Source organism: Oncorhynchus clarkii, chromosome 5, assembly GCF_045791955.1.
Source record: "Oncorhynchus clarkii lewisi isolate Uvic-CL-2024 chromosome 5, UVic_Ocla_1.0, whole genome shotgun sequence".
Lineage (NCBI taxonomy): Eukaryota > Metazoa > Chordata > Actinopteri > Salmoniformes > Salmonidae > Oncorhynchus > Oncorhynchus clarkii.
The window spans coordinates 89874072-89901032 of record NC_092151.1 but is presented as its reverse complement, the minus strand read 5'-3'; the positions used below and the strand labels follow the sequence as shown (position 1 = coordinate 89901032).

Genomic DNA, 26961 nt, shown 5'->3' with positions numbered 1-26961 from the left:
TGGGGTATTGTGATGTCATGATGGGGTATTGTGATGTCATTATGGGGTATTGTGATGTCATTATGGGGTATTGTGATGTCATTATGGTGTATTGTGTGTAGATTGATGAGGGGCGTTTTTTATTTAATCCATTTTAGAATTAGGCTGTAACGTAACAACATGTGGAAAAGGTCTAGGTGTCTGAATACTACTACCACCACCACCACTGATACTACTACCACTAATACTACCACCACTAATACTACTACCACCACTAATGCTACTACCACCACTACTAATACTACTACCACTAATACTACTACCACCACTAATACTACTACCACCACTAATGCTACTACCACCACTACTAATACTACTACCACTAATACTACTACCACCACTAATACTACTACCGCCACTAATACTACTACCACCACCACCACTGATACTACTACCACTAATACTACCACCACTAATACTACTACCACCACTAATGCTACTACCACCACTACTAATACTACTACCACTAATACTACTACCACCACTAATACTACTACCACCACTAATGCTACTACCACCACTACTAATACTACTACCACCACTAATACTACTACCACCACCACTAATACTACTACCACCACTAATACTACAACCACCACTAACACTACTACCACCACTACTAATACTACTACCACCACTAATACTACTACCACCACTAATACTACTACCACCACTACTAATAATACTACCACCACTAATACTACTACCACCACTAATGCTACTACCACCACTACTAATACTACTACCACTAATACTACTACCACCACCACTAATACTACTACCACCACCAATACTACTACCACCACCACTAATACTACTACCACCACCACTAATACTACTACCACCACCACCACTAATACTACTACCACCACCACTAATACTACTACCACCACCACCACTAATACTACTACTAATAACTACGTGCTTCTACACCTGCATTGCTTGCTGTTTGGGGTTTTAGGCTGGGTTTCTGTACAGCACTTTGAGATATCAGCTGATGTACGAAGGGCTATAGAAATACATTTGATTTGATTTGATACTACCACCACCACTACTAATACTACTACCACCACTAATACTACTACCACCAACACCAATACTACTACCACCACCACCACTAATACTACTACCACCACCACCACTACTAATACTACTACCACCACCACTAATACTACTACCACCACCACCACCACTAATACTACTACCACCACCACCACTAATACTACTACCACCACCACCACTAATACTACTAATACTACTACCACTAATACTACTACTACCACACTACCATACTACTTCTACTAATACTACTACCCTTACCAACGGTCGTCTCAGAGGTGTGTAGACAGTTTAAAATGGTCTGGCGGTCGTCTCAGAGATGGGTGGCCATGTTAGAATGGTCTGCCGGTCGTCTCAGAGACGGGTGGCCATTTTAAAATGGTCTGGCGGTCGTCTCAGAGATGGGTAGCCATTTTAAAATGGTCTGGCGGTCGTCTCAGAGATGGGTGGCCATGTTAAAATGGTCTGGCGGTCGTCTCAGAGATGGGTGGCCATGTTAAAATGGTCTGGCGGTCGTCTCAGAGATGGGTGGCCATGTTAAAATGGTCTGGCGGTCGTCTCAGAGATGGGTGGCCATTTTAAAATGGTCTGGCGGTCGTCTCAGAGACGGGTGGCCATGTTAAAATGGTCTGGCGGTCGTCTCAGAGATGGGTAGCCATTTTAAAATGGTCTGGCACCTCTCTGTATCTGTGGATTAGCTTTAACTCCACCCCATCAGTCTTAATGATGAGTAGATCAGAAAAGGTGAATCAGGTGTAATTGCGCTGGGCGTCAAGAGACAGTATTTCTGGGACACCAGTCTCTAACTTTAGTGGTGGGATTCACAGATCTGGCATTAACCTACTGTAGGCTAACACTGCTGTGGAACGTTCACAAGCCATGTAACAACAGTGTGTCTTCATTAAGGCAGCAGTAGATTCACATTTATGTCTAATGTCTACCAGAGGGGTGTCCAACCCTGTTCCTGGAGAGCTACCCTCCTGTAGGTTTTCACTCCAACTCCAGTTGTAACTAACCTGGTTCAGTTTATCAACCAGCTAATTATTACAATCAGGTGTGCTAGATTATGGTTGGAGTGAAAACCTACAGGATGGTATCTCTTCAGGAACAGGGCTGGACAGCCCTGGTCTACCATCTCTCTCACCTTTCTTTCTTTCCCTCTCTCTTGCTCACTCTCCCCCTCCCTCCTCTGCCTGCCTCCCTCTCTCTATTTCTCCCCTGTCCTCTCCCTATCTTTCCCTCTCTCTTGCTCACTCTCCCCTCCCTCCTCTGCCTGCCTCCCTCTCTCTATTTCTCCCCTGTCCTCTCCCTATCTTTCCCTCTCTCTTCTATCTCTTGCTCACTCTCCTCTCCCACCCTCCCTCCATGTCTCTCGCTCTCTTCTGACTCCCTCCTGCTCTCTCCCCCCTCTCCCTATCTTTCCCTCTCTCTTGCTCACTCTCCTCTCCCTCCCTCTATTTCTTGCTCTCCTCTGACTCCCTCCTGCTCTCCCCCCTCCCGCTCTCTCCTCTCCCTCCCCGTCTTTTTCTCCCTCTCTCCCTCTACTACCTCCCTCTCTCTCCCCCCCCTCTCTCTCCCCTTCACTCTCTCCCTCCGCCGCCCTCCCCCCCTCTCTCTCCCTCCGCCCCTCTCTCTCCCTCCGCCCCTCTCTCTCCCTCCCTCCGCCCCCCTCTCTCCCTCCTCCCTCTTTCTCCCCCCCTCCACTCTCTCCCTTCGCCCCTCTCTCTCCTTCTCCCCCCCCCCCCCCCTCCACTCTCTCCCTTCGCCCCGCTCTCTCCTTCTCTCCCCCCCCCCCCCCCTCTCCCTCCCCCTTCTCTCTCCGCCAGGGTAGCCATACAGGGCCCAAATTAGGATCAATCTGAGATACTTTTTTATTCACCCCAGTGTTGTAGGTTCTAGAATGACCCGTGTAGAGTGATTGCAGCATGACAGTTTGGTTAAATAGCAAAGACAGGAATAAAAATAAATCGGCAAAACAATACATTCCCGAGTGGCGCAGCGGTCTGAGGCACTGCATCTCAGTCCCTGGTTCGAATCCAGGCTGTATCACATCTGGCTGTGATTGGGAGTCCCATAGGGCAGCGCACAATTGGCCCAGCGTTGTCTGGGTTTGGACGGAGTAAAGGGGAAGGGGGATACCTAGTCAGTTGTACAACTGAAGTGCCTTCCGCATTTAACCCAACCCCTCTGAATCAGAAGGGGGCTGCCTTAAATTGACATCCACATCTTTGGCGCACGGGGAACAGTGGGTTAACTACCTTGGCCAGGGGCAGAACAACATATTTTTACCTTCTCGGCTCAAGGATTCGATACAGCAACCTTTCGGTTACTGGTCCAACACTCTGAATTTGAATTTGTTCTTAACCGACTTGCCGAGTTAAATAAATGAAATACAGACAGACAGACACACGCTGCTGGGGAGGGATTAGAGGTCATTAATAAAAGTTGCATTAGGAAAATAAATAGACACCCAACAATTAATCTCCCAACCAACCCCAGAATGCCAAAGTGTTACACAAGGCCCTGTCCCTGATTTGGGCTATTTGAGTGTGATCCTGTAACCCAGGCTTTAAGCTCCCTGATGGGACTCTAAGGCCTTTAAATACCAAATGCCTTCCTATCCTATCACCCAGACTGACCACAGGGGCTGGCCCCTTCACTACACTACACACTGCAGAACCAGACTGACCACAGGGGCTGGCCCCCTCACTACACTAGACACTGCAGTACCAGACTGACCACAGGGGCTGGCCCACTCACTACACTAGACACCGTAGTACCAGACTGACCACAGGGGCAGGCCCCCTCACTACACACTGCAGTACCAGACTGGCCACAGGGGCTGGCCCCCTCACTACACTAGACACCGTAGTACCAGACTGACCACAGGGGCTGGCCCCCTCACTACACTAGACACCGTAGTACCAGACTGACCAAAGGGGCTGGCCCCCTCACTACACTAGACACCGTAGTACCAGACTGACCACAGGGGCTGGCCCCCTCACTACACTAGACACCGTAGTACCAGACTGACCACAGGGGCTGGCCCCCTCACTACACTAGACACCGTAGTACCAGACTGACCACAGGGGCTGGCCCCCTCACTACACTAGACACCGTAGTACCAGACTGACCACAGGGGCTGGCCCCCTCACTACACTAGATACTGTAGTACCAGACTGGCCACAGACACAGATATAGGGGCTGGCCCCCTCACTAGACACTGTAGTACCAGACACAGATATAGGGGCGAGAGAGATGAGAAAATGGACAGTAAAGGTTTCCATATACTTATCGCAGTCAGATTGTTTTAGAGCAACGTTCACATTTTGGTAATTAGATACCTAGAGCTGTGGCGGTCATGAAATGTTGTCAGCTGGTGATTGTCTAGCAAATAACTGACGGTCTCATTTTAACTGACCGTTAATATATTAATATTATATTAATTAAGATAAACACATTTACCATCTCCTGGCTTCCACACATATCCTATATCCCATATCCTATCCAAATACACACCTTCAGAACATCTACATTTAAAAAAAGTATAATAAATCAATTTAACATAGTCTACACCTTCACAATAAATCCATTCTTTATTTTAGACAGATCTAAAGAAACAGGATATGAAGAAAACGTAGTCTATTTCAGAAGAACAGATTAGCATACTCTGAGTTGTCCTTATGTTAGGTCCTGATCTGACTATGCCAAATGGCTGTGGGCGACACTAGTTCATTTAGCAGACAAGATTTGCGTAGAATTCCGTGGCATTATTTTAGAGTATGAAGAATACAATTGAACAAAGCTGAATAAAATAGAAAGGATATTTTCTCCAAACGATTTGAGGGAGTGCTCACATGCGGCTATTCTGTGTGGAGGTTAACAAAGAAACAGGTACTCCTATCGGCTTAATTTACAGTTATTAATAAAACTTTAGTTGTTCTACAAACGTTGGGCTTTATGTTTAGATGTTTAATACATTGTAAGGCTGCATGATGAGACTCTAATGATACATTGAAAAAAGTTACACCCCTAATAGCTTCCCACATCTTGTCCAAATCTGTCAAAATCTGTCCAAAGTCCAAATCTGTCATTCTGCCCCTGAGCAAGGCAGTTAACCCACTGTTCCCAGGGCACCGAAGACGTGGATGTTGATTAAGGCAGCCCCCCGCACCTCTCTGATTCAGAGGGGTTGGGTTAAATGTGGAAGACACATTTCAGTTGTATAACTGATTAGTTATCTCCTTTTCCCTTTACCCCGGCCAAACCCAGACAACACTGGGCCAATTTAGCTTTCCACATCTCCAAGTTGGTCAACTTCTTATCTACAAGCTAGCTAGCCTTTTAGCTTTCCACATCTCCAAGTTGGTCAACTTCTTATCTACAAGCTAGCTAGCCTTTTAGCTTTCCACATCTCCAAGTTGGTTAACTTCTTATCTACAAGCTAGCTAGCCTTTTAGCTTTGCACATCTCCAAGTTGGTTAACTTCTTATCTACAAGCTAGCTAGCCTTTTAGCTTTCCACATCTCCAAGTTGGTTAACTTCTTATCTACAAGCTAGCTAGCCTTTTAGCTTTCCACATCTCCAAGTTGGTCAACTTCTTATCTACAAGCTAGATAGCCTTTTAGCTTTCCACATCTCCAAGTTGGTTAACTTCTTATCTACAAGCTAGCTAGCCTTTTAGCTTTCCACATCTCCAAGTTGGTTAACTTCTTATCTACAAGCTAGCTAGCCTTTTAGCTTTCCACATCTCCAAGTTGGTTAACTTCTTATCTACAAGCTAGCTAGCCTTTTAGCATTCCAAACCTCCAAGTTGGTTAACTTCTTATCTACAAGCTAGCTAGCCTTTTAGCTTTCCAAATCTCCAAGTTGGTTAACTTCTTATCTACAAGCTAGCTAGCCTTTTAGCTTTCCAAATCTCCAAGTTGGTTAACTTCTTATCTACAAGCTAGCTAGCCTGTTAGCTTTCCACATCTACAATTTGGTTAAACACTACAAGCTAGCTAGCCTTTTAGCTTTCCACATCTCCAAGTTGGTTAACTTCTTATCTACAAGCTAGCTAGCCTGTTAGCTTCCCACATTTCCAAGTTGGTTAAACACTACAAGCTAGCTAGCCTTTTAGCTTTCCACATCTCCAAGTTGGTTAAACACTACAAGCTAGCTAGCCTTTTAGCTTTCCACATCTCCAAGTTGGTTAAACACTACAAGCTAGCTAGCCTTTCAGCTTTCCACATCTCCAAGTTGGTTAAACACTACAAGCTAGCTAGCCTTTTAGCTTTCCACATCTCCAAGTTGGTTAAACATTACAAGCTAGCTAGCCTTTCAGCTTTCCACATCTCCAAGTTGGTTAAACACTACAATCTAGCTAGCCTTTTAGCTTTCCACATCTCCAAGTTGGTCAACTTCTTATCTACAAGCTAGCTAGCCTTTTAGCTTTCCACATCTCCAAGTTGGTCAACTTCTTATCTACAAGCTAGATAGCCTTTTAGCTTTCCACATCTCCAAGTTGGTTAACTTCTTATCTACAAGCTAGCTAGCCTTTTAGCTTTCCACATCTCCAAGTTGGTTAACTTCTTATCTACAAGCTAGCTAGCCTTTTAGCTTTCCACATCTCCAAGTTGGTTAACTTCTTATCTACAAGCTAGCTAGCCTTTTAGCATTCCAACATCTCCAAGTTGGTTAAACACTACAAGCTAGCTAGCCTTTTAGCTTTCCACATCTCCAAGTTGGTTAAACACTACAAGCTAGCTAGCCTTTCAGCTTTCCACATCTCCAAGTTGGTTAAACACTACAAGCTAGCTAGCCTTTCAGCTTTCCACATCTCCAAGTTGGTTAAACACTACAAGCTAGCTAGCCTGTTAGCTTCCCACATCTCCAAGTTGGTTAAACACTACAAGCTAGCTAGCCTGTTAGATTCCCACATCTCCAAGTTGGTTAACTTCTTATCTACAAGCTAGCTAGCTTGTTAGCTTCCCACATCACCATGTGAAATTAAAATAATATGCCCTGGCAAATATTTGTATACTTGCTGGTGTAACCTACAACATTATCCTGATTCAATGTATTCACTACCATATCAGCCAAAAATAGAATGGCATCATTTTTTTTGTCACTGAGAAAAAAAGAATGGCCTGTTTTTCTAAATCGCCTAAAATAATGTTATCACTATTAAACAAAATACCCTTTTGGGGAATTCTAATAAGTCTACAATGTTGCGGACCCTCTGCGGTATCAAGAATTGAATTGGAATTTATGAGCTGCATTGATCCTAACTCTGGTAGATACACTCAAAGACAAGCTTCAAGTTGTATTAGTGGTAAACACTGTCCAATTAAAATGCTTACTTGCAGGTTCCTTCTCAACAACGTAACAAAATAAGAAATAAGAAAAGGTAAGAATACGAAAATAACTAGGCAGAACTAGGCAGTTAACCCACTGTTCCTAGGCCGTCATTGAAAATAAGAATTTGTTCTTTAACTGACTTGCCTAGTTTAATAAAGGTATATAAAGGTAATACAAATAAATACGACAACAATGTTGATGAAGGTTCACAAAATCAACAGATCAAAGTTCACACACCCCCCCCAGCTATTCCACTACTTTAATACAGTAACAAGTCCTGGTCACTGGGCTTTAGATGGATGGCTATTTACTGGGAACAGCAGTATTAGGTGTGCTATTCATTGACCATTAGATTTAGTGGTGGGCTTACATGGGATGACGAGGAATACCTTGTATATTTCCCCCCCAGTAGATTTATGCACAGAGACCAGACCACGCAGCATGATTTGGTTTGTAATCTCAATAAACATAATCTCAATGGAAGGCATTTCCCCAGCCCAGATTAAATACACTATTCTGGTAGCTTCAGTGAGCCTGGTTAATCTAACAGAAAGTAATAATAAATGTAAAATATACAGTACAATGTTGTTGCTGCATACAAAGATAGGTTCAGACAGACAGAATAACATCTTTGATTTCTAGTTCTGGCTGGTAACACCGGTAAATAGATGATTATTATTTTTTTACATGGCATTTCACTTTAACAGAAACTACGTTGTGCTATACAAATAAACACCAACAGGAGTCTACCACCAGGCCATCCGACAGCTGACCAGCTGACCCCAGACCTGCACCTTAGAGGCCATCTGTACCTTAGAGGCCATCTGCACCTTTAGAGGCCATCTGCACCTTTAGAGGCCATCTGCACCTTTAGAGGACATCTGCACCTTTAGAGGACATCTGCACCTTTAGAGGACATCTGCACCTTAGAGGCCATCTGCACCTTTAGAGACCATCTGCACCTTTAGAGGCCATCTGTACCTTAGAGGCCATCTGTACCTTAGAGGCCATCTGCACCTTTAGAGGCCATCTGCACTGAGTACCCAAATATCCAACCCTTTCACACAAACTTAGAAGCACACCCATAAAACACACACACACACACACACACACACACACACACACGGACACACACGCAAACACCCATAAACACACACAAGAACACACACGCAAACACCCATAAACACACACAAGCACTCATAAACACGCACCCACACACAGTCAACGCTGCTGTTCAATGATCTACTATTTATTGTGCTGCGTGACCAAGTCACTACCCACTTAATACAGTCCATTATTACCATACTACATCTTCTTTTACTTGCTATGTTTGACTTGACTCTATTGATGTTGACTGATGTACTGCATTGTTGAGGGAGATAGCACATCAGCATTTCACTGTACCTTGTATACCTGCTGGAAACTGTGTATGTGACAAATGAAATGAGATTTATTTAATTAAATTGATTTTGATTTGAAAAGGATGGTTACACTGTATTTGTAGTCTGTTACTTCCTGGTGTTTATCCTTTGTCATTAACACGGTGACATGATCATTACATTACAGTTCTCTAATAACCATGGTTTATTTGGGGCTCAGTTCAGTGTGTGTGTGTGTGTGTGTGTGTGTGTGTGTGTGTGTGTGTGTGTGTGTGTGTGTGTGTGTAAAGAAATGCAGACTTACGTATGGGGGGCTGTCCAAGCTGTCTGTGTTGACCACCACAGGAGGTGGGTTTGCCTGCAACAGAAAAGCACAAAAATTAACTCAGTTTTGGTTCTAAAAAATATTTAATGACAAAATAAAATACAAAAATTCACCTCGCGATTCCCCTGTAAGTACATTAACAAAAGCTAAACACAACAACAACAGAAATTACAAAGTTACAAAAAATATTAGGCAAAACAAAAACATTGTTTTGGGGTGAGACAAAAAATAATAACTTACTCTCCGCATGTTTTGGTACAACATTATGAAAGCATCGGTTAGAGATCACCACGGCAACATGACACTCTTCTATTGCAGAATATTAACTCCTGAAGCCTACAGCTGTGGCGTTGCTATGGCGTTGACCCAAACATCCCCAACTACATGGTTAATAACAGACAATTCCCTCCAGGATCCCTTGGTCTTCACTGGGCTTGTCTCTCCTCTCCTACAGGTCCTGAGGTTACAAAACAACCACCCCAACTAGCAAGTCCCTCCCTCAAAAACAATAATCCTTTAAACTCCAGCACCAAAACAGAAGCAAAATGGGAGGTGTGTAAAAAAAAAAATAAAGAGGAGAGGAGGGGAAATAGGGAAGAGAGGATGACCTGTGACGTGGGTGACGCGGGTGCAGGCAGAGAGGAGGGTGGAGAGATGACAGGAGTGGTCTCGGCTGGGATGGGGATCACAGGGATTATGGGTACGGGGGGCGGGACCACCACATCTGGCTGCTAAACAATGGCAATGGAGGTCAAGGGTCAGGGTAAAACACACAGGCAAGAATACACACACTGTGCAACACAACACTGATGCAGTAACACACAATGATATATCTACATGCTGAACGGGAAGAAGGGAGGGAGGAAGGGAGAGAGAGGAGAGAGAGAGAGAGGAGAGAAAGAGGAGAGAGAGAGAGGAGAGAGAGAGGAGAGAGAGAGAGAAAGGCGCGTGAGTAAGTGAGAGAGAAAGAGATATTGAAAGAGAAAGTGAGAGAGGAATCGAGAAAGATTGAGTGAGAGAGGGGAATTGAGAAAGATTGAGTGAGAGAGAGAAAACAAGTGAGAGAGAGAAAACAAGTGAGAGAAAGCAAATATGGTAATGTTCTAAACTGAATTATGATAATGTGGTAGTGAGGGAGGATTGTCTGGCAGTGGCAGCTGCTGAGGGCTCTAATGTGTGTAGATTATAGAGAGGGGGATGAGAGGAGAAAATAGAAAGAGAGAGAGAGAGAGAGAGGAGGGAGGGGCTCAACCCCGCAGTATCAGAAAGGCTGTTAAAGTTTGGGGATTTGGCGTGTTGCTCGTGAGACTATCCGGGCAGGATTTACTATTATGTTATTGACGGAGTACTGAGAACGATGTGAACATTCCTTTAGGGTGAAATATGCAGATCGGCTTAAACGTATTTGGTGTTTGAGGAACATTTAGGTAAACAGGTTTCTCTTCTCAAGATAAAAAGGAAAAAATATTTAGTATATTCAAACGCTAAGCCAGGATACTATGGACATACATAGATATAAATCAATTCCAACAGGTATTTAACGTGTTGAGGAACAAGTCCATTAGACCTTATAGAATAGGGGTATTCAACTCTACGACCCTACGAGGTATGGGCTACTGCTGGTTCTGTTATGCAGGATCATTCATTGGTTCAAATCAGTCCCTGACTAGAAAAAAAAGCAGTGGAACTTGCTACGAGTTCCAGAATTTAATTTGAGGGTTCTAGAACATCAACAGTCACACGTAGGAAAGCAAGAACAGACGCTCCTATATAAAAACATGGCCGTTCCATCCTCAGCACTCATACTCTGAGACGCTTTGTGAGTACGGACCCAAAGCTACCATGTGCTCCTCTCCAGCCTATCAATGTAAATAACACTCATTGACAGTTTTCCTCAATGGACCCAATGTTAGTCTGATCTGGTGGCTCCATTGACAGAAGTGGCCGTGCTTTAGCTGTACATTAACCCAGAATGACACTGATGAGTGGAGCTTTTAGTGTTATTCTTTACACACACACACACACACACACACACACACACACACACACACACACACACACACACACACAGGATCTTAATTCAAGCCAGTTTGCTACAGCAGGAAAATAATCCTGCAGCAACAGGAAATGTGAATTTTATGTGGATTATAATTAATGGACTTTTTTCTAGGGGTTGGTACATTTTTCAGAAGGGAAAATCAAGTTTGAAATTTCAAAGTATAAATTATAAACTTCAGAAGCCTTTTTTAGGGTTTTACATTTCCTGCATTACAGGAAAGTTTTCGTTCAACAGGGGGATCAAATTAAGATCCTACATCTTCCGTACACACACAGCACTGATATCATCCTACATCATCATGGTGGTGTAAACACTGTAGCCTTCAATTCACACATTATCTGAGGAGGGAACACAACTTGAGTTGTGGTGTGATGAGGGTGAATCATGCCGAAACACAAACTGATACACGTATTAACGGGACAAGAAAACAAATCAGATTTCCATAGCAACAGAGTGCTCCTTTTTCTCGTTGTCAAGTCCCTCAGTCGAGCACCTGATTTCCCATTGTTGTTTAACCCTTGTGTTATCTTAAGGGTAACCCCCCACACACTATGTATAACAGCAGAGCAAACACCCTAAATTATATTTTTTTTCTACTTGACATTTTAAGAGTTTTCCTTGAGTGACCCTAGCATTAGAAAAAGTGAAACTTCACCTTTGTTCATAATTCCATGAAAGCTGTACACCACCAGGGTACGAAGATTGTCTTAGAAGTTATAAAATAATTTACACACACACACACACACACACACACACACACACACACACACACACACGAGACATTGAGATTGTGTGCTACTGATTGAACTCAGACAAAACTAAAACTTTCATGTGCAGCATCTCCCCTCCACGACCCCTCCACGACCCCTCCACGACCCCTCCACGACCCCTCCACGACCCCTCCACGACCCCTCCACGACCCCTCCACGACCCCTCCACGACTCAAGTTCACAGACAAAATAAAAACTATTACAGACAAAAGAAACATTTCTTGAAAGCTTTACTAATGGGGAATGCAGTCAGAGGTTATAAAGGTGCTGCAGATGACAGTCTCCCCCCAGTTCTCTCTTTGCTGAAGCCATGAGTGCACGTTTCAGTGCCCAACAGGTCGTAGATCGGATTTTTTCCAGACGTCCAGGAAGAACAAGCGAACAGTGATTTAGAAGAGGAGGTATCTGAAGAAGAAGATGGGGAAGAACCCAGAGCACGATGCATCATCTTCAGAGGGTTGGCACCCCCCCCTTGGGTTGTGCCGTGGCGGAGATCTTTGTGGGCTATACTCGGCCTTGTCTCAGGATGGTAAATTGGTGGTTGAAGATATCCCTCTAGTGGTGTGGGGGCTGTGCTTTGGCAAAGTGGGTGGGGTTATATCCTTCCTGTTTGGCCCTGTCCAGGGTATCATCGGATGGGGCCACAGTGTCTCCTGACCCCTCCTGTCTCAGCCTCCAGTATTTATGCTGCAGTAATTTATGTGTCGAGGGGCTAGGGTCAGTCTGTTATATCTGGAGTACTTCTCCTGTCTTATCCGGTGTCCTGTGTGAATTTAAGTATGCTCTCTCTAATTCTCTTTCTTTCTTTCTCTCTCTCAGAGGTCCTGAGCCCTAGGACCATGCCTCAGGACTACCTGGCATGATGACTCCTTGCTGTCCCAAGTCCACCTGGCCGTGCTGCTGCTCCAGTTTCAACTGTTCTGCCTGTGATTATTATTATTTGACCATGCTGGTCATTTATGAACATTTGAACATCTTGGCCATGTTCTGTTATAATCTCCACCCGGCACAGCCAGAAGAGGACTGGCCACCCCACATAGCCTGGTTCCTCTCTAGGTTTCTTAATAGGTTTTGGCCTTTCTAGGGAGTTTTTCCGAGCCACCGTGCTTCTACACCTGCATTGCTTGCTGTTTGGGGTTTTAGGCTGGGTTTCTGTACAGCACTTTGAGATATCAGCTGATGTACGAAGGGCTATATAAATACATTTGTTTTTGATTTGAGATGAAGAATAAATCCTCCAAGCTGAAAGAGAGACATTTTTGTCAAAGAACAGCAAAAAAGAACAGCAAAATAACACCATTGTCACCATATGACAGCCAGGGCAGGATGGCAGCACAAAATGTCATAAGGATGACCCCATGACCACCAAGACATGCAGTTGCCCATGCCCAGGACATCGCCTCAACATTCTACATATTCAACACACCAGCCATCGAAAAAATCATCCTGGAGATGACAAATTTGGAGGGTTTCCATAAATATGGAGACAACAGGAAAAGGATGTATGAGATTGACCTGCGTGCCTACATAGGGCTGCTAATCTTAAGGGTGTGTATAGGTCCCGAGGAGAGGCTACATGTAGTCTCTGGGATGCAGAGAGTGGAAGGGGGTTTCCGTGCCACGATGCCACTGGAAGTCTTTCACACTTTCTCAAGAATGCTACGATTTGCTAACCTTGAGTCAAGACCTGCAAGACAAGTGAGAGACAAACTGGAGGCCATAAGGGAGGTCTGGGAGGAGTGGGTGGAGCCATAAGAGAGGTCTGAGGGAAGTGGGTGGAGCATCTGACAACCATAAGAGAGGTCTGGGAGCAGTGGGAGGAGCATCTGACGACCATAAGAGAGGTCTGGGAGAAGTGGGTGGAGCCATAAGAGAGGTCTGGGAGAAGTGGGTGGACCGTCTGCCGTACCTCTACAATCCTGGGCCTGAAGTAACAGTGGATGAGCAACTGGTTCCATTTAGAGGTACATTTTTATTTTTATATCTGTAATGTAAGTGATTTTCACTGTTCATTTTATTATGTATTGCTGTAGATCATTGATCAAGATCATTGATTTATGCGATTGTTTTTTAACACTGATACTAATTACTGATAGTAATCTCTTTTGTCAAAAGGTTGCTGTCCTTTCCGGCAGTATTTGCCCAGCAAGCCAACAAAGTATGGCATCCAGATATGGGTGGCCTGTGATGCATCTTCCAAGCGTAGCTGGATTGTGCAAGTCTACACAGGGGAGCCAACCAGTGGAGGCCCGGTGAAGAACCAGGGGATGAGGGCTGTGCTTGATGTGACAGATGGACTAAGGGGGCACAAAATCACGTGTGACAATTTCTTCACCTCTTATGAACTCAGCCAGCAGTTCCTGAAGAGGAAGATCGCCATGGTTGGCATAGTTAGAAAGAACAAGCCTGAGCTCCCCCCTGCACTCCTCACAACAAGGGAAAGAGAGGCCTTCTCATAAAAGGTTACCTTCACCCCCACCACCACTCTAGTTTCTTACCTCTCAAAGAGGAACAAGAATATGGTCCTCCTGAGCACACTGCACAAAATGGCTGAGATCAGTGATCGTGAGGACAGGAAGCCAGCCATCATCCTGGACTACAACCACAACAAAGGAGATGTGGACAACCTGGACAAGGTGATTGGAACTTACAGCTGCAGGAGGATGACTGCCCACTGGCCCCTGGTCTTCTTCGATAACATCATTGATGTGTCCTCATACAATGCCTTCGTGATATGGAACAAGATCAACCCTACCTTAATGCCTGATAAGCAGAACAAGAGGAGGGTGTTCCTAGAGCAGCTGGGAAAGGCACTTGTAACCCCACACATTCAAAGAAGGGAGCGCCTCCCCCACACAGCAGCCTCTGCAGCGCTTGTGAAAGCTGTTCAGGGGGCTGAATCTTGTCCGGATCCACCTGAGGCTGCAGCAGGGGCAGGCAAGAGGAGGAGATGCCAATTCTGCCCCCCAAAGGACTGTAAAACAAATACTATGTCAACCTTGTGGGTGGGGGCAAATGGTTAAAAAAATGGGAGAAGACTAGTATTTTGAAGTTGAATTCCTCATTGTACAGTATATAAGAATATATCACTATGTTGCCAAAAAAGGTCAAGACTTATTATTTCCCTTCAATAAAATGCATTCAAAACTACTTTCTGCACATTTCCGCTACCTTCTTAGGCTATACAAGTGCTATCTCTTGCTAACAAAATGTATGTTTAGACCAATGCAGTAGCTTTAGCAATAATAATAATAATAAACCTCTACTTTAGTAAAGAAAACAATTATGACAGGTGTGATATAATAAAAACAAATGGTGTTCAATTATTAAATAGCCGTTCTGCATTGTGAAGAGGGAAAACCCCATATATTCACAAAGTTTGTGATGAATGACAGGTTGTTTCTACATGCAAAATAGATTTTGGGTTTAAAATTCAATTAAGCTGCTATATTTTCGTGGTTTAGTGAAGGCGGGTCATTTTAGACCCTCAGGACAAGGGGAGTATACAGAATGTTAGAAGACTACACAAGGGTTAAGTTGGGCAGAAGCACCTTTGGGTATTCCTTCTTTTCCTGGTGTGTGCATGCGTGCCTTCATGAGGAGCTAGTCCAGCATTGGGTCAACCCTCCCCACCCTCAGCAGAGCAAGCCAGGCTGAAGGACACTGTGTCAGCGCTCCCAGACAAAAGCCCACTGAGCCCCCACCCGACACACTCCTCACGGCCTTGCCTCACACCCCAAAGTAAGTATGCAGACCTCTTAACTTTTTCCACAGTTTATTACGTTACAGCCTTATTCTAAAATAGATTAAATTGTTTTTTACCCTCATCAATCTACACACAAGACCCCATAATGACGAAGCAAAAACAGGTTTTTAGGTTTAAGTATTCAGACCCTTTATTCAGTACTTTGTTGAAGCAGCTTTTGGCAGCGATTACAGCCTTGAGTCTTCTATGTTTATGAGGCTACAAGCTTGGCACACCTGTATTTGGGGAGTTTCTCCCCATTCTTCTCTGCATATCCTGTCAGGTTGGATGGGGTGCTTAGCTGCACAGCTATTTTCAGTTCTCTCCAAAGATCGGGTTCAGGTCCGGTCTCTGGCTGGGCCACTCTAGAACATTCAGAGACTTGTCCTGAAGTCTTGGCTGTATGCTTAGGGTCATTGTCCTGTTGGAAGGTGAACCTTCGTCCCAGTCTGAGGTCCTGAGCGCTCTGGAGCAGGTTTTCATCAAGGATCTTTCTGTACTTTGCTCAGTTCATCTTTCGCTCGAGTCCCTGCCACTGAAAAACATTGTCACAGCATGATGCTGCCACCACCATGCTTATTGTAGGGATTGTGCCAGGTTTCCTCCAGATGGGACGCTTGGCATTCATGCCAAAGAGTTCAATCTTGGATTCATCAGACGAGGGAATCTTGTTTCTCATGGTCTGAGAGTACTTTTGATAAACTCCAAGAAGGGTGGCATGTGCCTTTTACTGAAGAGTGGCTTTCGTCTGCCCACACAAGCCTAAAGGCCTGATTTGTGGAGTGCTGCAGAGATGGTTGTCCTTCTGGAAGGTTCTCCCATCTCCACAGAGGAACTCTGGAGTTCTGTCAGAGTGACCTTCCGGTTCTTGTTCACCTCTCTGACCAAGGCTCTTCTCCCCCGATTACTCAGTTTGGCCGGGCGGCCAGCTCTAGGAAGACTCTTGTTGGTTTCAAACTTTTTCCATTTAAGAATGATGGAGGCCACTGTGTTCTTGGGGACCTTCAATGCTGCAGACATTTTTTGGTACCCTTCCCAGATCTGTGCCTTGACACAATCCTGTGTCTGAGCTCTACAGACAATTCCTTCGACCTCATGGGTTGGTTTTTGCTCTGACATGCACTGTCAACTGCGGAATTTATATAGACAGGTGTGTGCCTTTCCAAATCATGTCCAATAAATTGAGTGTACCACAGGTGGACTCCAATCAAGTTGTAGAAACATCAAGGATGATCAATGGAAACAGGATTCACCTGTTCAATTTCAAGTCTCATAGCAAAGGGTCTGAATACTTACGTAAATAGGATATCTATTTTTGTATTTTATACATTTGCCAAAAAATCGAAAAACCTGTTTTCGCTTTGTCATTATGGGGTATTGTGATGTCATTATGGGGTATTATGATGTCATTATGGGGTATTATGATGTCATTATGGGGTATTATGTGTGGACTTCTGAGGATTTTAATTATTGAAATACATTTTAGAACAAGGCTGTAACGTAACAAAACAGAAAAAGTCAAGGGGTCTGAATACTTTCCAAATGCACTGTATATCTAAACTAGAGGTTAGGGGGCAGGGTCGCCTCATGCCCCAGAGGTTAGTGGGCAGGGTCGCCTCATGCCCCAGAGGTTAGTGGGCAGGGTCGCCTCATGCCCCAGAGGTTAGTGGGCAGGGTCGCCTCATGCCCCAGAGGTTAGTGGGCAGGGTCGCCTCATGCCCCAGAGGTTAGTGGGCAGGGTCGCCTCATCCCCCAGAGGTTAGTGGGCAGGGTCGCCTCATGCCCCAGAGGTTAGTGGGCAGGGTCGCCTCATGCCCCAGAGGTTAGTGGGCAGGGTCGCCTCATGCCCCAGAGGTTAGGGGGCAGGGTCGCCTCATGCCCCAGAGGTTAGTGGGCAGGGTCGCCTCATGCCCCAGAGGTTAGTGGGCAGGATCTCCTCATGCCCCAGAGGTTAGTGGGCAGGGTCGCCTCATGCCCCAGAGGTTAGTGGGCAGGGTCTGTGGGTCTCTCTGGCATTTTGCACCGTTTACATTAGCTACAAAAGACTCTCTACACCAATGCACATCTACACAGTCTAGCTGGAGGATCTTTGCTAGTCTCAATAAAAACGGCTCAGCAACAATAGTTGAACTGACTAGGAAAATCACATTTGGGCATTTTAAACAAAACCCCAAAACCAAGAAAACATGGAGGCCACATTCCTGCATACGGTAGCCATTAGCCAAGCCCACTTACAGCTCAATATTCCCTGTTAGTTTGGCGTATATACTGTCTGCTCCCTAGACTGTAAACTAGTGTAACAGACACACAGAGGGAGATCCATAAACTAGTCCCGAGGTCGCTCCATAACACACTAGTTATGGATCTGTACTGTCACAAAACAGCCTGGCAGCCATGACAGAGCTAAAATTAGCTTGGATCATTATCTTCGATCAGGAGGCCCAGTCCAGAGTTATGGCCTGCAGCTCACACTGTCTCAACATCCCGAACAAGTTGGACTGAACTTGAAAGTTGAGTGCCTTGGATGAGAACACAAACTTAGCTGATGGTCAACTATTCTCTGTTATCAACTTCAAGACCTGGTTTTCATGCTAGAAGGCCTTAAGTAATACTATAACTGGGGTAGCCAGAGGTTCAGTAATACTATAACTGGGGTAGCCAGAGGTTCAGTAATACTATAACTGGGGTAGACAGAAGTTCAGTAATACTATAACTGGGGTAGAAAGAGGTTCAGTAAAATTATAACTGGGGTAGACAGATGTTCAGTAATACTATAACTGGGGTAGACAGAGGTTCAGTAATACTATAACTGGGGTAGACAGAGGTTCAGTAATACTATAACTGGGGTAGACAGAGGTTCAGTAATACTATAACTAGGGTAGACAGAGGTTCAGTAATACTATAACTGGGGTAGACAGAGGTTCAGTAATATTATAACTGGGGTAGACAGAGGTTCAGTAATACTATAACTGGGGTAGACAGAGGTTCAGTAATACTATAACTGGGGTAGACAGAGGTTCAGTAATACTATAACTGAGGTAGACAGAGGTTCAGTAATACTATAACTGGGGTAGACAGAGGTTCAGTAAAATTATAACTGGGGTAGACAGAGGTTCAGTAATACTATAAATGGGGTAGACAGAGGTTCAGTAATACTATAACTGAGGTAGACAGAGGTTAAGTAATACTATAACTGGGGTAGACAGAGGTTCAGTAATACTATAACTGGGGTAGACAGAGGTTCAGTAATACTATAACTGGGGTAGACAGAGGTTCAGTAATACTATAACTGGGGTAGACAGAGGTTCAGTAATATTATAACTGGAGTAGACAGAGGTTCAGTAATATTATAACTGGGGTAGACAGAGGTTCAGTAAAATTATAACTGGGGTAGACAGGTTCAGTAATACTATAACTGGGGTAGACAGGTTCAGTAATATTATAACGGGGGTAGACAGGTTCAGTAATATTATAACTGGGGTAGACAGAGGTTCAGTAATATTATAACCGGGGTAGACAGGTTCAGTAATATTATAACTGGGGTAGACAGGTTCAGTAATATTATAACTGGGGTAGACAGGTTCAGTAATATTATAACTGGGGTAGACAGAGGTTCAGTAATATTATAACTGGGGTAGACAGGTTCAGTAATATTATAACTGGGGTAGACAGAGGTTCAGTAATATTATAACTGGGGTAGACAGAGGTTCAGTAATATTATAACTGGGGTAGACAGAGGTTCAGTAAAATTATAACTGGGGTAGACAGATGTTCAGTAATACTATAACTGGGGTAGACAGAGGTTCAGTAATATTATAACTGGGGTAGACAGAGGTTCAGTAAAATTATAACTGGGGTAGACAGATGTTCAGTAATACTATAACTGGGGTAGATAGAGGTTCAGTAATACTATAACTGGGGTAGACAGGTTCAGTAATACTATAACTGGGGTAGACAGGTTCAGTAATATTATAACCGGGGTAGACAGGTTCAGTAATATTATAACTGGGGTAGACAGAGGTTCAGTAATATTATAACTGGGGTAGACAGAGGTTCAGTAATACTATAACTGGGGTAGACAGAGGTTCAGTAATACTATAACTGAGGTAGACAGAGGTTCAGTAATACTATAACTGGGGTAGACAGAGGTTCAGTAAAATTATAACTGGGGTAGACAGAGGTTCAGTAATACTATAAATGGGGTAGACAGAGGTTCAGTAATACTATAACTGAGGTAGACAGAGGTTAAGTAATACTATAACTGGGGTAGACAGAGGTTCAGTAATACTATAACTGGGGTAGACAGAGGTTCAGTAATACTATAACTGGGGTAGACAGAGGTTCAGTAATACTATAACTGGGGTAGACAGAGGTTCAGTAATATTATAACTGGAGTAGACAGAGGTTCAGTAATATTATAACTGGGGTAGACAGAGGTTCAGTAAAATTATAACTGGGGTAGACAGATGTTCAGTAATACTATAACTGGGGTAGATAGAGGTTCAGTAATACTATAACTGGGGTAGACAGGTTCAGTAATACTATAACTGGGGTAGACAGGTTCAGTAATATTATAACGGGGGTAGACAGGTTCAGTAATATTATAACTGGGGTAGACAGAGGTTCAGTAATATTATAACCGGGGTAGACAGGTTCAGTAATATTATAACTGGGGTAGACAGGTTCAGTAATATTATAACTGGGGTAGACAGGTTCAGTAATATTATAACTGGGGTAGACAGAGGTTCAGTAATATTATAACTGGGGTAGACAGAGGTTCAGTAATATTATAACTGGGGTAGACAGAGGTTCAGTAAAATTATAACTGGGGTAGACAGATGTTCAGTAATACTATAACTGGGGTAGACAGAGGTTCAGTAATACTATAACTGGGGTAGACAGGTTCAGTAATATTATAACGGGGGTAGACAGGTTCAGTAATATTATAACTGGGGTAGACAGAGGTTCAGTAATATTATAACCGGGGTAGACAGGTTCAGTAATATTATAACTGGGGTAGACAGGTTCAGTAATATTATAACTGGGGTAGACAGGTTCAGTAATATTATAACTGGGGTAGACAGAGGTTCAGTAATATTATAACTGGGGTAGACAGAGGTTCAGTAATACTATAACTGGGGTAGACAGAGGTTCAGTAATATTATAACCGGGGTAGACAGGTTCAGCAATATTATAGCTGGGGTAGACAGGTTCAGTAATATTATAACCGGGGTAGACAGAGGTTCAGTAATATTATAACCGGGGTAGACAGAGGTTCAGTAATACTATAACTGGGGTAGACAGGTTCAGTAATATTATAACTGGGGTAGACAGAGCTTGCCACTGATACTGACACAGGGTCAGATACCACCCACCCTAGATCTGTAATTAAAGGAAACTTCTATCTTGAGCTATAAAGCCACACATCATTGCTTCTCGTCAGCAGTCATGCATCACTCTCATAGTACGGTTTATTAGAGGAAGCATGATGTTAATTTAATATTCCAGACCTCCATGTGAATCCTATTGGCTCACTCTGACCATTACGACAACATTAACTACAACAACAACAAAACACACTCACAACATTCCTCTTCCTGTTTCTCTCCAGAAGCTCTAACCCAGGCAGGCCTTGCCAGGCCAGCACCATGTAAACTCCAACCAACTGAGCCTCCACAAGGACTCTGTGATTTCAGCCCACAAACCCTTGCAGATATCCAGGCTTAGGTTCTCCCCTCATCTTGGTGGTTCTATTCCCCTGTAACTCTGTAGTAGTTTCATGTTGACCTCTTCTCACAAATACCTACAACGGTTTTCAATATGATCTCTATGTTGGTCCATCCCAAAGACGCCTACAAGGGTTTCTCCCAGGTCGGTCCCCTATACACTCACACATACCTGGGGTGAATTGTCCAGTGACATTGAGGCCCACGGAGAGTTGTCGGAACACCAGCCACTCTGCCTGTGTGTGGCCCGGACCTTGGCCTTACTCTTGGTAGGACTCTTCTTCATGCTGTCCCTCAGGTTGGTGAACTTCACCCGGCTCTTAGACATGGAGGCGGGCAGCGTGCAGGAGCTGTAGTTCCTCTGGGGGCTCTGTAGGGGGAGCTGTGGTGAGAGCAGTGGGTGGCGGTTCAACAGAGGGGTCTGCTGCATCTGGGGAGGGGGATGATGGTGGTAGAGGTGATGTTGCTGCTGCTGTAGCTGTTGGTAGTGTTGTAGTGCCTGCTGCTGGAGCTGCTGTTGGTGTTGGAGCTGCATCTGTTGGTGTTGGAGCTGCGTCTGTGGTTGTTGGAGCTGCTGTTGGTGTTGGAGCTGCATCTGTGGTTGTTGGAGCTGCTGTTGGTGTTGGATCTGTGTCTGTGGTTGTTGGAGCTGCTGTTGGTGTTGGATCTGCATTTGTTGGTGTTGGAGCTGCGTCTGTGTTTGTTGGAGCTGCTGTTGGTGTTGGATCTGTGTCTGTGGTTGTTGGAGTTGCTGTTGGTGTTGGAGCTGCATCTGTGGTTGTTGGAGCTGCTGTTGCAGGAGGTGTTGCTGCTGTCTGTGGATCAGAGGCAGCTGGATCTGGGTCTGCTGGAACCTCTGTTGGGTCTGCTGGAACCGATGCTGATTCTGGGTCTGGTTCCCCAGGATCTTACCCTGCCTGGAGTCCACCACCCCAAGGCTGGGACTGCAGCCCCCGGGGCCCCCGCAGCAGTACTCATGGTTGTGGTAGTAGGTCGTCATGGCTGGGGCTTAGCCGTAGGTCCAAGAAGAGATACAGGGTTGATTTTGATATGAAGATGAGATAGAAAGCCTGGTATTCCTCTTCGGTCTCCTGTAGCAGGCTAACTAGTGGTAAGAGAGATCACACCACAGAAAAATCCAGTCTTATCCTCTGTCTGTAGTCTTACCCTCTCACTACCCTCTCTCTCTCACTCTTGTGCTTCCCTCTCTTAGACCGCTCAGACTGGCTCTGCCTCTCCCCCCCCCCCCCCCCTCTTGTTCCCTCCCCCTTGCTCACTCTCTCGCCAATTAATGAGCTCCAGTGGGCACTGCACATGACAGCACACAGGCATGAATAATCAATGCGGAGCCGGGACTGTGATATGGGGATCAGGACTCGTCTGTGGACGCTGGCTGGGCCTCCCTGCTTCCTATAGCGGTAGGAGGAATGTGATAGTTGCCTGTCAAACTCAAATCTACAGGCTTTGGTTACTATTTCACGACAGCATTAGTGAACGCTTCTAAATTGCGGGAAGATTAACATTGCGTGTGTGTGTGTGCAGTGTTGGGAAAAATAGTTGACCAAGCTACCAATTACTTCACATTGGAAGAAGTTAAGCTACATTTAAGACAAATATAGTTTACTTAAACTAAAGTAACTTTGAAATGTAATAGAATATAAAATAGTAAGAACAGATCACTCTGGAGTCAGATGTTTACATAATGTGTAATTTAGCCTATTAAAACACAAAAACAGTTTCAAGTGAGAATTAGGCAGGTCTGCTGACAAAAAACTAAATGAAATCCTTGCCTACTTCACCCATATTTCCTTGTTGTTTTTTTTTGCAAAAAGAGCGATATGTAGTCCCAGTAGTTAGCTACACCGTTGCATGGCAACAAATACATGAACTACTGAAAACACCACCAAGACTTGAATTTAGTTCTACTACCACCAAGCTACTGCAAAATGTAGTTAAATTGTGTGTGCGTGCGTAGGCGTGTACGTAAACAAGAAGAGCCTACAGTAGGACCTAGATTCCCCAGTGTGTCTGGCCTCATGATGCCCATACAGAGAGAGGTGTATAATTCAGGACACAACAGCTCTCCAGAGGTGACCAGTCCTGACCAGCTGTCAGTCTGCTCTGGCTGTCGCCATAGAGACAACACGCCACAGCAGAGCTCTGATGTGTTATCGTGGATGTGGTACCGTCGCCATAGAGACAACACGCCACAGCAGAGCTCAGATGTGTTATCGTGGATGTGGTACCGTCGCCATAGAGACAACACGCCACAGCAGAGCTCAGACGTGTTATCGTGGATGTGGTACCGTCGCCATAGAGACAACACGCCACAGCAGAGCTCAGATGTGTTATCGTCTCCATAGAGACAACATGCCACAGCAGAGCTCAGATGTGTTATTGTGGATGTGGTACCGTCGCCATAGAGACAACACGCCACAGCAGAGCTCAGATGTGTTATTGTGGATGTGGTATCGTCTCCATAGAGACAACACGCCACAGCAGAGCTCAGATGTGTTATTGTGGATGTGGTACCGTCGCCATAGAGACAACACGCCACAGCAGAGGTTAGATGTGTTATCGTGGATGTGGTATCGTCTCCATAGAGACAACACGCCACAGCAGAGCTCAGATGTGTTATTGTGGATGTGGTACCGTCGCCATAGAGACAACACGCCACAGCAGAGCTCAGATGTGTTATCGTGGATGTGGTACCGTCGCCATAGAGACAACACGCCACAGCAGAGCTCAGATGTGTTATTGTGGATGTGGTACCGTCGCCATAGAGACAACACGCCACAGCAGAGGTTAGATGTGTTATCGTGGATGTGGTATCGTCTCCATAGAGACAACACGCCACAGCAGAGCTCAGATGTGTTATTGTGGATGTGGTACCGTCGCCATAGAGACAACACGCCACAGCAGAGCTCAGATGTGTTATTGTGGATGTGGTATCGTCTCCATAGAGACAACACGCCACAGCAGAGCTCAGATGTGTTATTGTGGATGTGGTACCGTCGCCATAGAGACAACACGCCACAGCAGAGGTTAGATGTGTTATCGTGGATGTGGTATCGTCTCCATAGAGACAACACGCCACAGCAGAGCTCAGATGTGTTATTGTGGATGTGGTACCGTCGCCATAGAGACAACACGCCACAGCAGAGCTCAGATGTGTTATCGTGGATGTGGTACCGTCGCCATAGAGACAACACGCCACAGCAGAGCTCAGATGTGTTATTGTGGATGTGGTACCGTCGCCATAGAGACAACACGCCACAGCAGAGGTTAGATGTGTTATCGTGGATGTGGTATTGTCTCCATAGAGACAACACGCCACAGCAGAGCTCAGATGTGTTATTGTGGATGTGGTACCGTCGCCATAGAGACAACACGCCACAGCAGAGCTCAGATGTGTTATCGTGGATGTGGTATCGTCTCCATAGAGACAACACGCCACAGCAGAGCTCAGATGTGTTATTGTGGATGTGGTACCGTCGCCATAGAGACAACACGCCACAGCAGAGGTTAGATGTGTTATCGTGGATGTGGTATCGTCTCCATAGAGACAACACGCCACAGCAGAGCTCAGATGTGTTATCGTGGATGTGGTACCGTCGCCATAGAGACAACACGCCACAGCAGAGCTCAGATGTGTTATTGTGGATGTGGTACCGTCGCCATAGAGACAACACGCCACAGCAGAGGTTAGATGTGTTATCGTGGATGTGGTATCGTCTCCATAGAGACAACACGCCACAGCAGAGCTCAGATGTGTTATTGTGGATGTGGTACCGTCGCCATAGAGACAACACGCCACAGCAGAGCTCAGATGTGTTATCGTGGATGTGGTATCGTCTCCATAGAGACAACACGCCACAGCAGAGCTCAGATGTGTTATCGTGGATGTGGTATCGTCTCCATAGAGACAACACGCCACAGCAGAGCTCTGATGTGTTATTGTGGATGGGATTGCATTGGGTTACATATCTCTACAGAGTACACCATTATACACATTGGGTTACATATCTCTACAGAGTACATCATTATACACATTGGGTTACATATCTCTACAGAGTACATCATTATACACATTGGGTTACATATCTCTACAGAGTATACCATTATACACATTGGGTTACATACAGTGGGACAAAAAAGTATTTAGTCAGCCACCAATTGTGCAAGTTCTCCCACTTAAAAAGATGAGAGGCCTGTAATTTTCATCATAGGTACACTTCAACTATGACAAAGAAAATGAGAAAAAAAAAATCCAGAAAATCACATTGTAGGATTTTTAATGAATTTATTTGCAAATTATGGTGAAAAATAAGTATTTGGTCACCTACAAACAGACCTGTAACTTCTTCTTTAAGAGGCTCTTCTGTCCTCCACTCGTTACCTGTATTAATGGCACCTGTTTGAACTTGCTATCAGTATAAAATACACCTGTCCACAACCTCAAACAGTCACACTCCAAACTCCACTATGGCCAAGACCAAAGAGCTGTCAAAGGACACCAGAAACAAAATGTTAGACCTGCACCAGGCTGGGAAGACTGAATCTGCAATAGGTAAGCAGCTTGGTTTGAAGAAATCAACTGTGGGAGCAATTATTAGGAAATGGAAGACATACAAGACCACTGATAATCCCCTCGATCTGGGGCTCCACGCAAGATCTCACCCCGTGGGGTCAAAATGATCACAAGAACGGTGAGCAAAAATCCCAGAACCACACGGGGTGACCTAGTGAATGACCTTCAGAGAGCTGGGACTAAAGTAACAAAGCCTACCATCAGTAACACACTATGCCGCCAGGGACTCAAATCCTGCAGTGCCAGATGTGTCCCCCTGCTTAAGCCAGTACATGTCCAGGCCCGTCTGAAGTTTGCTAAAGAGCATTTGGATGATCCAGAAGAAGATTGGGAGAATGTCATATGGTCAGATGAAACCAAAATATAACTTTTTTGGTAAAAACTCAACTCGTCGTGTTTGGAGGACAAAGAATGCTGAGTTGCATCCAAAGAACACCATACCTACTTTGAAACATGGGGGTGGAAACATCATGCTTTGGGGCTGTTTTTCTGCAAAGGGACCAGGACGACTGATCCGTGTAAAGGAAAGAATGAATGGGGCCATGTATCATGAGATTTTGAGTGAAAACCTCCTTCCATCAGCAAGGGCATTGGAGATGAAACGTAGCTGGGTCTTTCAGCATGACAATGATCCCAAACACACCGCCCGGGCAATGAAGGAGTGGCTTCGTAAGAAGCATTTCAAGGTCCTGGAGTGGCCTAGCCAGTCTCCAGATCTCAACCCCATAGAAAATATTTGGAGGGAGTTGAAAGTCCGTGTTGCCCAGCAACAGACCTAAAACATCACTGCTCTAGAGGAGATCTGCATGGAGGAATGGGCCAAAATACCAGCAACAGTGTGTGAAAACCTTGTGAAAACTTACAGAAAATATTTGACCTCTGTCATTGCCAACAAAGGGTATATAACAAAGTATTGAGATAAACTT

At 44.8% G+C, this 26961-nt stretch overlaps 1 protein-coding gene across 18 annotated transcripts in view; it reads right to left on the bottom strand.

Annotated features, from left to right (window-relative positions):
• The window catches only part of LOC139409536 (disks large homolog 1-like), a 314749-nt gene that overhangs the window by 119798 nt on the left and 167990 nt on the right, over positions 1 to 26961 (bottom strand). For 9 of the 18 annotated variants that reach the window (XM_071154818.1, XM_071154819.1, XM_071154821.1 and 6 more), the window contains 2 exons: positions 9753 to 9875; positions 9124 to 9177 (listed from right to left, as the gene is read on the bottom strand). In XM_071154818.1, the coding sequence (XP_071010919.1) occupies positions 9124 to 9177; positions 9753 to 9875 (177 nt within the window). Of the gene's footprint in view, positions 1 to 9123; positions 9178 to 9384; positions 9542 to 9752; positions 9876 to 26961 lie in introns of those variants that run through there. The other 9 variants (XM_071154824.1, XM_071154828.1, XM_071154829.1 and 6 more) reach the window with 3 other exon arrangements.